This window comes from Pteropus vampyrus, unplaced genomic scaffold, assembly GCF_000151845.1.
Source record: "Pteropus vampyrus isolate Shadow unplaced genomic scaffold, Pvam_2.0 Scaffold276, whole genome shotgun sequence".
In the NCBI taxonomy this organism is placed as follows: Eukaryota; Metazoa; Chordata; class Mammalia; order Chiroptera; family Pteropodidae; genus Pteropus; species Pteropus vampyrus.
In genome coordinates, this window is record NW_011889057.1 from 175595 (window position 1) to 192754 (window position 17160).

Here is a 17160-nt window from a genome sequence, read left to right on the forward strand (position 1 = left end):
ACTCCACCCATTCATCCCTACCCCTCTCAGCATCCTTTTTTAAAACTACTAGTTACCAAACATGGGCCCTGTGCTGAGTGTTCTTCACGCATGATCTCACTGAGACCCCACATCAATGCTGTGATGTGGGTGCTACTATTACTCCCGCCCCCCCTTTGCAGATGAAATGTACAGAGGCCGCAGAGATTAAGTAACTTGTTCAAGGTCACGCAGGTGATAAGTTGCAGGGTCTCTACAGGGCATGTTCTCATGGGTGACCTCCCCACGCCAGCTGATCTTCCTGCTGTCACTCTTACCACACGAGGCTGACTCATCGGAACGGTCCCCACAGTCGTCGTCCAGATCACACGTCCAGGAGATGGGGATGCAGCGGCCACTGGCACAGGAGAACTGGTTGGGTGGGCAGGTGCGAGCTGGGGACAGGGATGGGCATGAGTACTCGCAGTCTTGTTTCCCACTCTTAATTTCCTTTTCTTTTCTATTATTCTCTGCCTATCAGAAAGTTTTCCCCAGGTCTCAAAGCCATTTCTCTTAGAGAAGTTCAAAACACCCATGTGGTCTTACACAGGCTGTGTCCACCTCATTTGTCGAGGGGTCTCTGGTATCCCCTAAGGAGAAGATCCACCCTGGCTCGCTCATATCTCCCATCTAGAGCTGTGCTCTGTGCCCTGCAGGTTCAGTCCTATAGCCAACCTCTGTCCTCCTGCTTGGGGCCCATCCTCTCTGCCCCAATGCCCTGCACTCCTTTCCTTTCCCTGAGGCCCCTGTGTCTTCCTGAGCCTGGCTCCTCGTTACCCTGCTTCCTTGACTGAGGGGTGCCCAGTGTGGTCCACCCCCTATTTCACACCTGAACAAGTGGCATTGGACTCATCTTCACTGTTGCCACAGTCATTGTCCCCGTCACAGAGCCAGCGGTTGGGGATGCACCGGTTGTTCTCACACTTGAAGCGGTCCGAGGGGCAGGTGTGCTGATCTGAGGGAACAGGTCAGGGTCAGTGAGAGTGTGGGGCCCCAGTTCTCTGACAGAGAGCGCTCCACCAGCTGCCCTTCAGGCCCGCTGCCCATCAGAGAGGGCCGGGTGACTCACGACAGAGTGCCGGGGCCTCATCACTGTTGTCCAGGCAGTCGTTGTCTCCGTCACACTTCCAGCGCTCCTGGATGCAGCGGCTGTTGGCACAGGCAAACTCGCCCGGCTGGCACTGGGGTGGGGGCACGTAGGATGGGTTTGCTGTGGGCACCACAAGTGTGTGAGGGGGACAGTCAGACTGAGGTCATAGGACAGGTGCTCCATTTGCTTGTTTTATTATTTAAACATAATATATACAGAGGATCATTTTCCCTAGTGCATACTTCTTCACAAACAAATTATCTGGATGGAAACCACAATTTTATCTTGGGCCACAAGGGTGTTGTTTATTCTAATACATCCTACACTTCAGTGTGGCCTGAGAATCAGCAGCTTCTAAGAAAGTGCAGAGCATCTCCCACCATGATTTTGTCCCCCGCACTGAGGAGACAGCTCTTCACCCGTCCCTGCCATCTCCATGAACTGCCCTTTGGAGGGCATCTCTGGAACCCTCAGGGCACTGCCCTGGTCCCTGGATTTCTTTCTTTACAGCTACATCATCTCTACACGCAGGAGTGAAAACAGCCCCCAGAACTCTTCTGGCTCCCCCAGCACTCACACCTACCACCATCGTCTGCCTTGGGCTATAGCAGTAAAGTCACTGCGTATTTCGTGTTTGCGTGGCAACCTAAAGAAACGCAGGACCCCCACATCGGCCCTTGTCCCCGGATACGATACGTCTCTGCATCCCCTTTCCGACCCACCTCTCATCACCACTCCACTCCCTGAACCTTCTTGTGGGCCCCATGGGTAGCTACTTTCTCTCTCACAGCCCATGGACCATTGGGCCTGGAGATTGGTGTGTGTCCACCTTGCTTCTCACTACTGCTGAGTAATTTATAGGATGTTTACTAAATAAAAATATTTCAGCCATTAAAAGTTCTGCTTATGACATACCATCAACTGACAAAAGCAGGAACAGAACAGTAGGTACGGCACAATTCCACTTAAGTAAAGGTAAATGTGTAGAGAAATGTTTGGGAGGGGGGTCCGCCAAATGTAACAGTGGTATCTATGGGTGGTGAGATTTGGGGTGACTTGTACTTTCTCCTTATATTTTTCTACAATGTTTATTTGTTTTTACAATGAGCATGACCTATATTTATTTTTTTAAATGAGGCTATTTAAAATAATGCAATAACAACACAGAAAATGCCATGAAACATATGAGCTCAAAAGGGCAGAAGATATTTCCTATATAGTATGATTACAACTATATAAAAACCAACCGTATAACACACCCAGTGAAAATAGGATGGTGTTTGATTTATCACAATGCTAACAACATAGCGCTGTTCATCAGAGGGATTTGGGCTTTTTTTCCTCTTCTCTAATTTTCAATACTTAGAACTATTGTTATATTATTTTAATAATGGAGAAATAAATGTAGAAGAAGAATATCTTCTTTCTAAACCTGTCCTGCCCATCACTCGGTTTCTCTTAATCTTTGTGCCTTCTCAAACCCCTCCCATCCCTTAATCCTCCCGAATCACCCCCTCCCGGTCTCCAGAGCCTTCTCTCACCCCATCACTGACCTACCGTTGCCCCCACAGGGCCCTCTTTGCCTCCTTTATCTCTGTTTGGACCCTGTGGCCTCTTCCTATTGGGGTTTGCTTCCCCACCTCCCACCCCAGCTGGACCCCTCATACCCAAGCAAGTGACACCGTCTGTGTCTAACACCTGGTCCTCAGCGCAGGCACACTGGCGGCTCCCAGGGGTGGCCAGGCACAGGCTACTGCAGCCACCATTGTTCACCCGGCATTTGTTGGTACCCACTGTGAAGGAGGACCACAAAGAGGGGTCAGGGGAGGACAGGAGATGGAGGGGAGGTAGGAGGATAGGGGAGGAGACACATTAAAGAGAGGAAACATTGAGAGGACCATGAATATATTGATAAAGAGGGGACATAGGCATGGGGCAGGGAGGGAGGGAATACAGAGTCAAATTGGATCGGGGGCCTCTCTTCTCAAGAACCTCAAAAGTCAGAGTCTAGGATCCCTGGGCAGTGCCTTCGCCTCCCAGGGGAGCCTCACCCCCCATCTAGGTCCCACTCTACCACCAGCCCCAGGCCCAGGGTGTACCTTGCTGCTGCTGGGCATCATACATGCGGATCTCAAAGATGGGGGGCCTCTCGCTACGCAGAAGGGTCACGGTGGGGGGTGCACCTCCTGTGCCCCGTTCCAAGCGGTAGACACTGCCACTTCGGTACTCAGTCCAGAAGAGGTAGTTGCCATGGTGACACAGACCAAAGGCATGGTTAAGCTCGGGACCCTCATACACAATCTAGAAATGGAAGGGAGGTTACTAAGGAACTGGAGACACACAGGGGGCCTGAAGAAGGCCCCAAGGGATTGCTGTTTTGTGCCCTCAGTTATTCGTGGCCTGGGTGTGGGTGTTGTTTCCTCCATTAGGCTGGGAGCCCCTGAGGGTGATAGCTTTGCAGAATGAGGTACCAGACCCTGAATCCAGCAGGAGGCTGATGGCAAACTTGACCACACCTTCTTTTCTTGGGCCCATTAATTCATCTGCATCTCTCCAACACGCACATGCGCACAAATACCACACATATACACAAAGTATTGAGCAGAGAGTTATTCATGTCCTCATCCAACAAACATTTGCCAGGATTTATTAAAAGGCCAATCTGTGGCAGGCACTAAGAAATGAAAAAGACATGGTTCCTGCCCTGGAGCTGCCTATTGTCTGCATACACAGTAATCCAAGGCAGAAGGGGGACTGGAGACAACATCCTAGAGGAGGTGACCCCTGAACAGTGTGCCAGGTGAAGAGGAGCTGAGGTGGGGACAGAAAGAACTGCATGAGTAACACGGAGGGCAGCACCTCAAGATGAGCACTGAGAATTACAAGCTGTGGTCAAGCCTGCAGACAACATGAGCAGTCACAGATACACTCTAGTAGAGGCAAACCTCTAACACAAAAGACACATAAGCACACAGATGTACACATCCATAGGGACACAGGTAGCCCACAGGCCTGAATATACACAGATGCCCACACATTCACACACACAGTCTCGTCCACATGCAAACGTGGTGTAGCAATGCACACGTGAACACTCACACACAGGTGCACGCCTGCCCACCTTCCGATCTGTGCCATTGAGCAGTACGGTCTCGATGCGGTCGTAGAAGGCATCCACCCAGTAGAGACGCCCGGCTGGGATGTCCAGGCTCAGCCCATTGGGCCACAGTACTGTCTTGGAGGTGACAAAGATGTCTCGGTGTGAGCCATCCATCCAGGCCCTCTCCAGCCGCCCTCTCCGACTGTCCTTGGGGTCTTCCTCCCAGTCTGTCCAGTACATCCACCTGTGGGCAGAAACTGGTCAGCACCACATAGGCCACCTCTGCCATCACCAGCCTCCCTGTCATCCCAATTCATGTGTGCTGCCCCAGAGCTCCTCACAGGAGTCTCCCTGCCCTGCTCAACTCTGGCCCACACATCTCATTCATTCATTCCACCATTCAACAAATATTCGATGAGTGCCTACTGCAAGTTGGGCATAGTCTGGCAGTTGGGGACCCAGCGGAGACCACGGCAGCTAAAGCCCCTGCTTTCCTGGAGCTCACGTCAAATCGAGGAGAAAGACAAAAAACAAGTCAACCAAGAAGCTCATACACATCAGAGAGTGATAAAAGCCAGGAAGGACACAAAGCAGGTGATGGCATGGTGGGCAGCAGGTGGGGAGGCCTCTCTGAGGAGGTGGTATTTGAGCTGAGATGTGAATGCTGAGAAGGAGCTAGATCTGCAAATACCTGGAAGTGCTAGGCAGAGAAACTCTAAGGGCAGAAAACTAAGGCAGGAAGAGCTGCGGTGTCTATACGAGACACAGACAGGGGACAGTGGGGATAGAAATACCAAGGGCGGAAAGTAAGGTACAGATGAGGTCAAATAAGCTGCAGGCAGACCTCCGTAGGACGCCATGCCTTTAAGGACAAGGGAGCCAACAGAGGGCTCTGAGCTGGGAGTGACAGAATTGGATTTCTATGTATGTGTTTAAAGCATCAGTCCTTGACTTTTTTGGCAACCGGGACAGGTGCTTCTATGAGAATCTAACGTGGCGCTGAGGTGGTGATGCCGGTGCTGGGGAACGACTGCAAATACAGATGGAGCTTCGCTCACTTGCCTGCCGCTCACCTCCTGCTGTGCAGCCTGCTTCCTAACAGGCCACAGACCGGTACCGGTCCACGGCCCAGGGGCTGGGGACCTCTGGTTTAAGGAATCACTCCCATTTCCATGAAGACAGGGATACCTTCTTCTCTTTCAGCCTCCGTTCTTGCCTGAGCGTCCCACTAGGCTGCCTTTCCCTGTTCGTGCTCTGTCTCCTCTCCCACGTCTGAGACCCACAGGATGCCCAGCCCACCCACCCCAAGTCCCTGAAAAGACTCACCCATTGAGTGGATCCACCACAATAGCCCTGGGATGTGTCATTTTGCCCTCTATTAAGGTCTTGCGGGTCTGAGCAGCTTTCTCCAGCCTGGCCACACTGATGGTCTTCTTGGGCCCATCATCCGTCCAGTACAAATTGTCCCCCATCCAGTCCACAGCCACACCCTCCACATTGTGGATGCCTTTGGAGAGTGAAGGGGGCAAAGATGGGGAGACTCAGAGGAAGCTCAAAACTGCCTGCTTCTGACCCTTAGGATGGGGGTACCTTTAAGTAACTTGGATAGCAGGAAAGGCAGGGAGACTTCCGTGCCCAAGACGGTGGGTAGGATGGGGATGGGAGGTTGGAGGAACTGGAAGATCATTTGCGTTGCCATACCTATGTTGATGCATACAGCCTCTCAAAACTGCATATGGCAGCCAGCACACCTACGTGGCAGATGTGGGCTCTCATGAGAGGACGTGTCTGGGCCTGAGCTGGGTAGACAGCGGAAGCAGTGTGCTCTGGGTATAAGTGTGACGCCATGTCCCCAGACTAAAAGTCCTGAGCTAACAAAATGAATAAATTAGGAAGTGATTTTTCACTTAGCTAAAGGCTTCGTCTCCAGTGTCCTTTAAATAGCAGTTCCCCTGGTATAGGGAACCCCAATCTTTTCCTGATGAAGAGTAACTTTTGATTTCCCTAAAGTCTTATGATTGCTGACTACAGAGGTTCTCTGACCTGCAGTGGGGGGTGGGAAGCAGAGCAAAGAGCGATAACTGGTGTCAGCCAGACTGATTAGTTAGGATGCCCTACCCTGGGGCCTGAGTGTAAGTTTGGGAATTCCTAACACCAGCAGGGAAGGAGCAGAGCTCAGCTCAGGGCTTCCACGCAGACAGATACTCAGAAGACAATGCACTATTGACCTGCATGAGCAGCTCAGAGGCAAAACTGGATTCAATTCACAAAACACAATTTTCTTGGGACATGTAAGCACGTTTTTGGCAGCCATGTGTGTACATGGGTGTTGGTGTGGCTGCTCTGACTCAAGGCCTCAGGCCTCTCCTGGGCTGTGTGCTGTGTGCAGCTCCAGGGCTCAGAGCCAATGGCCGAGAGACCCTAAGTTTTCCCAAGGGCTGGCAAGGACAGCCCACACTGCTTAATCCATCCATACTCCTGCCTCTTGTCAGCTCAGCCAAGAAGGAGGTCACACAGGGGTCAATCTGTCATCCCCTCATCTCCATGCCAACCAACCCAGCCAGCCAGTCAGCGGAAGACTCTCCATGCTGAGAGGGCACCGGGAAAGAGATGCCGAGGCCCCAAATCACTTCCCATCCTGGGTGGGCCACGTCCCTTGGGAGTCCTATCCACACGTCTCCCATTTCTGGGGCCCTTACCGTCCTTTAAGATGGTCTCCCGCTCAGTGCCATCAATCTTCTGGCGGCCAATGAGGTAGCTGGTGGTGTCAGCAAAATAGATGAAGCCAGTCTCAGCATGGAAGTCCAGGGCCCGGGGGTTCATGAGGTTCTCAATGGGGATCATGTGCTCATCTGGGACCTTGGCTCCCATATCCATGCCCCGGATGATGCCTGGCCGGCCCTTGCCATACACAAGGAACAACTCGTGTTCCGGCTCTAGGGCAGGCACAAACAGAGGCACAAAGTCGAACACACATAAATGTGCACACACACACACACACACACACGACTGCCACCCAGCCTCGGGGTCCGCGGCCCAAGCAGCTGCAATGCTCCAGCTATACTGGGTCAGGGACATGGCAGTAGCAAGGGCTCTGGGTCACATGGACAGACACACAAACATGTAAGGCTCGGGGGACAATGCTCTGAGGATTTTAACCTTTTAGGGGTGTGAAATGAGGCAAGGATAGCAAGTAGCATGTGTTCAGTTAAGTGCACACTGCTCAGTAGTGAAATTAGTGGCACCTTCAACATATGTTGGGGTCTGATCACTTTTTGCCACTTCCTCTGCTAGCATCCTAATCTAAGCCACATCACTTCTTGCCTACACCACAGCAATAGCCTCCTGCCACTTCCCTGCTGCCTCCACCCAGAAGCCAGGGCGATCTTTTTACGCATGTAAATCAGATAATGTCACTTCTGCACTTGAAAGTCGCCAGGCTCACATTGGCCCAGGGCCTGGCATTGTTGATATCCTCTGCCAGAAATGTTCCTCCTTCAGGTAGTTACACGATTCACCTCCTCACTTCACAGAGCGCAGCTCCAATTTCATCTCTGCAGAGAAGCCTTTCCTGACCACTCTATCTAAACTAGAGTCCTCCCTGTCATCGCTGACTCCATTTATTTTCTTCCTAACACCTACCACCACCTGAGGTTATATTTATTTGTTTGTCTGTCTCCCCTGCCAGACTATAAGCCCCTGGAGGCTAGAGATGATATCTATCCGTTCACTGCTGTTCAGCGACTCATAGTACATGCTCACTACTTACTTGTTGAAAGAATGAATGAGTGAAGGAATCAATAAATAAATTGGCCAGTTCATAGTCTTCTATAGAGTTTGACTGGGATAGCGGGGAAAGCCCTGTTCTCAGATGTGGGTTCAAGTTTTGTCTTTGCTCCTTACTAGTGGTGAAACTTTATTTCTCTGCATCTCAGACAGAAGTGACCAGGCAGTGGGGAGGCAGATAAGGACTCCCTCCCACCCCATCTCAGCAGGCATGCACACCCTGCCCTATCACTCACTCTTGCACGACTTTCCATCACTGCCCAGGCTGAAGCCAGAGCGGCAGCGGCAGGTCCGCGCCTTGTGGCTGTTGGCCAGCAGGCAGATGTCAGAGCAGCCACCCGGCTTTCCATACTGGTCATTCTCACAGGCATGGCTCCTCACTGGGGGCAAGGTGGAGAGAGCTGGTCAGGGCTGGTCAGGACCCCTCACAGCCCCCGTGCCCAGGCCTTGAGAAGGCTTCCTGAAGTTTGCCCACACTTCCTCTTGCTCTGGTCTCTGTGCCTGTTGCCCCATTTGAGGATCTAGAAGCCACAGGACTGGAACTCCTCTGGCCTACCACAACCTAGTCTTCAGATTCAGGTGGGGGCTGTGGTGGTCAAGGGAGAGTCCCTCAGTTGCCCATGGCCATGTGCTTCTCTCCTCTAAACCAGCCATGGCACTGGGAGAAGCACTTTATGTCCTTAGCAGCAGAGGGGAAGAGGCTCCCTGGTGGTGGGATCTGGAGGCTAAGGAGCAGGAAGGGGCTGGTGGGGACCTGAGGGGGCCAGGAGACACAGTCTGGGGTGGATGGTTAGGAGGATCAATCATGATACAAGAGAATCAGGGGTTCCCATGGGAGGGTTCCTGGAGGGGCTGTGGAGCCTTGCTCACCCCGGGGCTGACGCCGCTGGTGGTAGATATGGAGAGCGCCACCCTTGTCTACACGAGTGACGACCTGGTAGTCGGTGCTGTTGAAGCGGTTCACGCGGATCACACTGGTCTTCTGCTGGGCGTTGGCATTGTCCGAGTTGGTGGCGTAGAGATAATTCTCAAACACGGTCAGGCCATACAGATGCTCGATCTGAGATGGGCAGGCAGGAATGACACAAGACAAGGAGATCTTCCCTCTGCCCCTAGAGAAACCCCTCAGCTTCCCATTCAAACTTCATTATTGGCATTCCCAAATTCCTTCCACAGTGGTCTAGCTCCATACTTTAGTCTTTTCTCCTCTGCTGGACTACTCTGTTCTTGAGATCTTTGCTTGTCAAAATCCCACTCAGAGCATCCTTCTCAGAGCATCTCTTCAAAGAGCTTCTGGAATCTTCTAACCAGAGATAGGTCTCTCTTTCCACACTCCACCTCTCTGGCTGTTTTCCACTGTCTGGGGATTTGTGCACTGACTCTGCTCACTCTGCTCAAACCCTTTGGGGGCAGGAACCACGTTCTCCACACAATCAATCAGGCATATAGTAGATGATAGCATGACTTTGGACTAAATTGGAGTTGGGCCCTAAACTGTCCACAGAGAACGTTCTTAGCCTAACTCCAGCCCCCAGCTTTGGGAAGGCTGAGAGGACTGATCGCCCCTAAGCAAGCCCTGTAATGACCTTCACTACCCACAGAATTTATCTAAGGTAACTGACATTCCCAGTTTGTCCAAGACTAATGGGTTTGCTGGTTTGTGGGACTTACTGGGCTAATGCCAAGATACTCCCAGGCAAACCAGGATGGATGGTCACCCTAATTATCCCAGAGTAGAGGTGCTATCTCTGAGCCACCAGGGCTTTTAGACTAGGTTCAAAGGCTACTTCCCAGCTATGTAACCTTAGGCAAATCACTTAACCTCTTGAACCCTACTTTTTGGAACTGAGTCACTTGTTTGTTCATTTTCCAGGGGTTACTCTAAGGATCAAATGAGAAAAGGGAAGTAAAAAGTGTCTCTAAAATGACTGCTCCCATCAGAGTAGAAGCCATACCCTGTCCTTTTCCCAAAGTGCTCATGATCCCCCTCCTCCCCACCAGAGGGCTCAGGGCCACCACACTCCATAGAGTCCTCCCTCAACTGCTCCCCATCCTCACCAGGATGCCCTGGATGATGGTCTGCCGGCCTTTGCCCTCGTAGTCTACCACCTCAATGTAGTCCAGGTAGGCATCAGCCCAGTAGACAAGGCGGCTGACCAGGTCCAGTGTGATGCCATGAGGAAACACAATCTTGCTATCGACGAGCTTGGTGCGGTTCTGCCCATCCATGTCGCAGCGCTCCACTTTTGGGATCTGCCCGTAGTCAGTGAAAAACACTTTCCTGTGGGCAGATGGCACATCAAAAGAGTTCTGGACACCGGGCACCTATCTTTCCATTGTAGCTTCTACCTTCCCACTTCTAGGGCAGAGCCCCTGCCTGCCCCTCTCACCCCATTGTAGGATCCAGTGCAATGCCCTTGGGGTTGTAGAGCTCCAGGTCTAGCAAAGTGACACACGTGTCCCCGTTTCGGTTGCAGACAAAGATCCTATCATCGATGTCATCCACAAAGTAGAAGTTACCCGTCAGCCAGTCGATGGCCATCTGCTCCACGTCTGGAGAGTATGAATAAAAGAGCCCTGAGGGGAGGTCCTCCCACAGACACGCCTACCCTTTGCTGGTGCAGAACCCACTGCTGGAAGCCCACTTCCTTTGGGCCGCCCTCCTTCACCATCCAGGTAACAGCCGTCTCTCTTCCCTGTGCCCCTATGGGAGTTACCAGCAGTGGCGCATTTTGCCTTATGATCTTCGCCATCTTTCCAACTATCCGGTTTCTCCAAGGAGAAGCCCCTGAAAATCCTCCCCCACAGCCCCACTCTCCATGCTGAGTCAGGGTCGGCACACAGGGCACTGGGTAAATGTTGGCTGCTTGGCTGACACACTTCCCTAACTCCAGCCCCTCCTTGAACGGGTCCATCTTTTTAGGGTCCCAAAAGGTAGTAAGGACAGGTCCGCTAGCTCATTCTAGATTTTTTTTTTTTTTAATGTGCTTTTACTTGAGATAAAAGTACTTAGGCTAACTAAAACATCACACCTCTTTGCTTTTGGCTGGACTTTCATCAACTTTATATGGTAAGTCAAGTTATCTCATGCTAGCCAGAGCACGAACTGGAAGCTGGATATGTTGAGTGACTCAGAAATGGAAAAGCAAGGCACTCATTGATAAATCCAATCTGAGAGGAAAAAAAAAGTCAAAATATGGGGCCCATATGGAAAGAAAAGAAAAGGCCACGGTGACAAAAGGTTGGATCTAATGACATGGTCAAACTTCCTCTACTCACCTCCATCCCCCTGTTTCTTCAATATCTTTATTGCTTAGTTTCCTCATATGAGGAAAAGTGGGAAGAGATAAGATATAGGGCCGGAGGAGAAAGTGCATAAGAGAAGGACCATCGAAGGACTTTAAAGGTAAACTGAGGCATGGCTCAGAAAGAGGGGGAGTTTCCGAAGGGTGGGGGTGGGGGAGGAGGGTGGAGATCAAGTGCCATAATCGACGTACGCCAGGGACCTGAAGGAGATGTGAGAGGACAAGAAGGGCCCAAGAGAGTAGGGGTGGGATGAAGTTAGGGGGAAGTCTAGGAGGCGGGAAGTCTGGGGACAGGGACCCCTGCCGGCCTCCTCTGGGCCTCTCTTCTCGAGGATCCACTGGCTACCTCCTCCAACTACTACTACTCAAGGTGATGCCTCTTGCAAACTGAGAAATTTTCAAGACAGTGACTCCCTGGGACCCCCGCCTCGTACTACACCTCTACCGATTTCCCCAACAGGGAAAGAAGCCTCTGGATGACCTGCCTTTGGCTGAAACTCACTCCCCACTACCCACACTTAACATAATGGGGATTATTCTGCCCCCACGCAGCTGTAGGTATGATGACTGGGCATTCGGCTCAACCTCTCCCTAATCCTTTTCCTCCCCACAGGGACTCAGGGGCTGTTTCCTAACACCGGGTGGGGGTGAGGGGCAAAGAGAACAGGAACATGGCTCCCAAGGAACTTGGCCGAGTCTTGACACTGACTCACGGTCACAGGACCTAGGCTGGGGGGGGCAGGGAGAGCCAATTTGAGGCTCTCATCAAACTAATTTCCTCATCGGGTCCCCTGCATTGAATCCCATTCCAAGGTGATTGGAAAAAGGTCACAAGGATGAGTTAACCCTGTAAGTGCTGATGCACCCCCGAACCCAGCCACTCTCTCCTCTGGGCCCTGGTACTGACAGGTTGGAGAGAGGAGGCAGAGCAGCCTGGGGATATGGGTCCCCAGTTGAGTAGGAAGAGGGCCCAGGGCAGGGGTAAGGCGATCAAAATGCCTCACACACTGTTACCGCAGAGAAAACAGATTAAAATGAATGCTGCTGGGCTGCCTCCAGAGGAAGCCAAAGTCCCAAAGGCTGGGGGGGGCGGGGGACGGGGGGATCTGCCCAAAGCCCCAAGCAGCCAGCAAGGTGGTTGAAAGGCAAACAGGGCTGTGTGCCCTTTACTTGGTGGCCACGGTGGGGGTCTGGGGGCTGCTGGCATGAAAATGAACTTCATCATTTGAAGCTGTTTTCCCAGCACCAGCTGGTGCAGCTGAGTCCTTTCTCCAACTTCCTGAGGCTTCCCTGAGTCATTGCCCAGCGCTAGGGCTGGCAACACCCTGCCCTGCTCCCCACCCACCCTTCCCTTGGCAAGAAGGAAAGAGGAAGAAACCTGAAGAGATCTGATGCCCCCCACCCAAGTACAGCTTACAATTGTCCCCACAAGCCTCAGGACGTGGCTGACTTTTGGGCCTCCCTCCTGGCCTAGGTTCCCTCCCAGTTCCAGGAAGGAAGGCAGAGGGACCGTCCCGCTCTCAGATATTTACTCTTGGCCCGTCTCCCCTTCTACCTCCCAAAGGCCAGGCAGGGCCCCACTCAGCAGGCCGGTGAGGAGTTGGCAAGAAGTGGAGTCCCTAGCCCGACCTGGCCTCCCCTTTGGTATTTTTGCAGCTGGAGACTATTAGTTGCAAGCAAAAATCCTTTGTTATCCAACCCCCTCCACCGCATTATTTTCCTCTCTCCTAAAGTCCAGATTCCTCTGCCCGCCCCACCACACATACGCACATATTCGCATGCACACACATACGCTTGGCCACTCACACCACTGTAAGGACAGCGTAGAGATGAGCTCAGACTGGGATACGGTGCCTTCTCTCCTGGGTTCCCCCACAGGCAGTGTCTGGGCTACCTCCCTCTGTTTGTGGCATGCAGGGCAAGTGGAGTCCTGGGCTTGGGCCCAAAGGACCTAAGCATTCTGGCCCCAGAAACCCAGAAAGTAGGTGTCCTTTCATGGCCCAGCCTTCTCAGGGCTGACTCACTCCAGTGCACCCTCCAGAGGGGCTCTGACCGAAGGCCCCACCCAAATCCTGAGGGCAGTCTGAGAGTCTCAGGTTAAGCCAAGGGGAGGTAGGATATGTTGTGGGAGGAGTTTGGGGGTGGTCTGGGGACCAAGGAGTTGGGGTTTCCAACACAGAGAAGGCTGCTAGGAAGCTGGGAGGGAGCCGAGAGAGTCAGAGGACAGACCACAGCTGCCTGTGATGTCACAAAGGACTTTCAGTTCCAGGCCCCAGAATAGACCTGGGGTATGTGTGTAAGTACTGAACCCTCTCTACACCCTGACCCCAACGCTCAGCATGCTAGGTCCCCATAACTAGAGTTTTTCTCAACTTCTCCATCATTTACAATGTTCAAGATGCTTTTTCCTAAATAGTGGCTGCTTTTCCAAAAACAACAGGCCCTCCTCCATTCCCAAGAAGACCCTACCTTCAGCTGCAGGATTCCAGTCACTCTCCCTAAAACAAATCTAGGGAAGGAAGGTGCCCTCTGTGCCCTGAGGAAATATCCCCAATACATCCAACCCCCCACCCCGCAAAGACGGTAGGATAGGGTGCAAGGTCCCTGAGTGAGGAAGAATCCCATTTCCTCCTGAACCATAGTCGCAGCAAACACACTGCATCTGGCCCTTATTTTAGAACTCCCCACCTTGCCCATCACTCTGCTCTGCTCTGGGCCCAGCTGGGCTCTAGAAACCAACAGCTTGGGTTTGAATCTTGGTTCTGTTACCTTCCAACTATGGGTGGCTGTGGACACGTTACGCAATGTCTGAGTCTCAGTTTGCTCATCTGTAAAATGGGATGATGCATTAACAGCACATAGCACATGACCTGGCAGATAATAAACTCACCACGAATGCGAGCTGTGGTTTATACCATCGTCCTCCTTCACCTCCACCCCATCCTTTCCTACCGTCTCCATCAAGTTACTGTCTGTGCCTCCAGCCAGAGCCCTGTGGCCTCCTGAATAAAGGTGGGCCCTCTAGGCCGGCAGTTCTGTTACCTTCCCAAAGGTGGGCCCTCTAGGCCGGCAGTTTACTGGCTCCCATAGCCCCAATAGTTCCTTTTATCACAGCCTGTTTACCTGACTACAAGTATTTTGAGGGCAGGGTGCTGTCTTTCATCTTTGTCTCCAGCTCCTGGCACGTACGCCCTGACTGATTCATTCAACAAATATCTGTTGAATACTGAGTCCTCACTTGGTTGTCCTAGAGCTGGGACATCATTTTTTCCCTTCCCTTCTACTGCCAGAATCCTCCTCCTCTGGCCTCTGGATGCCCAAGACAATGAGAGAAGCCATCTGTCTGGTAATCCTCCTGCTTGTCAGAGCCACTTGGGGATCTTGTCCTGATAGCTGGGAGGGTCAGGGGAGGGCTGGGGAGATGATCACGAGTTCGAGGCCCTCACAGGTAGGAAGGAGGCCTGGCAGAAGCATTGCTAAATGGCATGTCCTCACTGTCCCGTTTCCTGTGAGGTCTTGACTTCGGCTCTTTTTGTTCTACCAGCAAGTCCAGGGTTCAGCTACATCGTGTCCCCTGGGCCCCTTCCTGCTCGCACTTTCACTTGGGGGGTATGCCCTGCTTCCTTCGCCTGCCTGGCCCAGGTCCACAAAAGTATTCAGCCCTGGGTCCCGGGGATGAGGCGCCTGGCCTCTGTAGATCTGATTCTAAATCAGAATCCGAGTCTTCCTGCTACTGAGAAATCCTTGCTGGGCTCTAAAACACATCTCTTGCTTAAGTTACTTCCTTTGGCTTGAAAACAGTGACGGGGGGGTGGGGTGGGGGGTGAGTGTTGGGAGTAGGCTGGGTGGAGAGGCAACTTCAAGGAGACAGCGGGGGAGGAGAGGACAGGGCTGGAGCTATGCTGGAGACACAGGGCTGGTCCTGGCCTAGGAGAGAAGGGGAGGGCTGTTAAATGTTTAAGAAACTAGGAACAAAAATGGGAAGCAAAAGCACCAGGATGTAGGGGCCCCAAGGCCAAAGAGTAGGGTGGCTAGAGCCCCTCAAAATTCTGACACCCTGTAGGTGATAAAGGCCAAAAAAGGGGATGGCTGGCTTTCATAAATAAAGTCTGGAAGTGTTCCATCGGCCCGGGGTGGGAGGCTGAGAGGGCTTGGGGTGCCTAGATCAGTGGGAAGACAGCTCCCCTTCCAGCTGGGGAAGCCAGTTCATCACAGATTCAGAGGGGCTGTTCTCTGCCCCCTCTGCCTCCCCTCTAGAAAAATCACTACCCATTTCCTGTTGTGATTTTAAACACACACACACACACACACACACACACACACACACACGCACGCAGAGGAAGGGAAAGGAAAAGTGAAGTGGGCCAGCTGGAATTGGGGACCCATTTCGCAATCTTGCTGCCTGCAGCCCAGGGGGCCTATTCTGGGCCTCCCTGCCTCTACCTCCTTCTTCTCCATGCAGCACGGTGCAGGGTAGAAAACGCTAAGACTCCCGAGGGCCCCTCCAGAGCATCCTTATACACAGTTCAAAATTTAAGTAACTTCAGCAAACCTTATTTCCTTCAAGGCCTCTATTTGTCACCTCAAAACTTCCCCTCACCACACACACATAACTTCCCAGGGATCCACTCCTGCAGTCTGCCCTCATTCTTTCAATAGTGGAAATATCCTCAAAACTGAAGGAGGACAGGTCAGATGGCAGCTTAGGCAATGCAGGGCTGGGGGTAGGGTGGGTTCGGGAGACTTGACCTTCAGCTCTGCCCAGCGGCAGCCCTGAAGGGAACTGACAGGGCCTGAGGTTTCCTGAGAGGACGGTCAGGGTGGTGGGGTAGGATGGGTCCGCCACGCCTGGCTCTGGTACTTCTAGGCCTGTTGACCCTTCCGGACCACACTTTCTAGAACTTCAGTCTTTTCTGTATCACTTTCAAAATGCTTGCCATGTTTATGTACAGTTGCACTATTGTTTAACCTATTAAACCAGCTCACTTATTTTGATTCATCCTAAACAATCTTTGAAATCATAGATTTGATATGCTAGTTATAGGAGTTTCCTAATGAGTATTAAATAAAAACATAACTATAATAATAAAAAATGCACATCTACGTACTACCTAAAATCAAGGTGTCTCTGCTTTGGAGATGGCAGTATTAAAAACTGAGGGGCTGGCCTTGGTCCTCCCTAAGCATCTTCTGGCTCTCATCGTGATGTTCTCAGTCATGGAATCAGAGTCCTCCAAGATCTCCCATCCTGCTGGGACAGCAGCAGAGGGGAGGACGGGCCCCGCGGTGACTTCCCAGGAGGATGGGGAAGAGATCCAGGGAGGAGGAGGAGGGTCAGCAGCCTAGGCTTGGGGATGTTGATCAGTGGATGTCCTCCACTCTTGAGTACAAAAGGAAGGATGGAACTAGGGTCAAGATAGAAGAAAGCAGGAGCTTGGGTCCTGAGCCTACTCCACAAGCCTCTCCTTGAAGATGCATCGCGTGACCACTGGCCGCCCCAGGGCCTGGGAGGAGCTCTGGGGCTCTCAGGACTAAGAGCAGGCCTGGCTCACACATGCCTCAGGACTCATGTGAAACAGGCTCACTTCCTGGCCTCCTTCCTTCTTTCTATTCTATTTCTGTTTCTAGAGTTTTCTTTTAGGCAGGCTCCCACTTCTTCCCATACCAGCGGGCAGGCTTCTCTTGGCCTCTTGGCCTCTGGGCTCCAGCTCCTCTCAATGGTCAGACTCCTCCCTCCTGCATGGGGCTCAGCCCAGGGGTCTGATGGAGGTCACAGTCACAGCCAAGAATGGGATGACTGCAGGGAGGGCTTCCCCCTGCCCCCAAGAGCAGAGAGAAAGCCAGAGAATGCAGCAGCCTTT

At 52.3% G+C, this 17160-nt stretch overlaps 1 protein-coding gene across 1 annotated transcript in view; it reads right to left on the bottom strand.

The window, feature by feature from the left end:
• The window catches only part of LRP1 (LDL receptor related protein 1), a 90923-nt gene that overhangs the window by 56470 nt on the left and 17293 nt on the right, over positions 1–17160 (bottom strand). Inside the window, exons 7-18 of the mRNA XM_023520750.1 lie at positions 10385–10547; positions 10053–10275; positions 8865–9054; positions 8231–8374; positions 6908–7144; positions 5535–5715; positions 4230–4452; positions 3208–3409; positions 2776–2901; positions 1088–1228; positions 848–973; positions 196–413 (exon numbers count right to left, since the gene is read on the bottom strand). Coding sequence (XP_023376518.1) covers positions 196–413; positions 848–973; positions 1088–1228; positions 2776–2901; positions 3208–3409; positions 4230–4452; positions 5535–5715; positions 6908–7144; positions 8231–8374; positions 8865–9054; positions 10053–10275; positions 10385–10547 — 2174 coding nt within the window. The remainder of the gene's footprint in view (positions 1–195; positions 414–847; positions 974–1087; positions 1229–2775; positions 2902–3207; positions 3410–4229; positions 4453–5534; positions 5716–6907; positions 7145–8230; positions 8375–8864; positions 9055–10052; positions 10276–10384; positions 10548–17160) is intronic.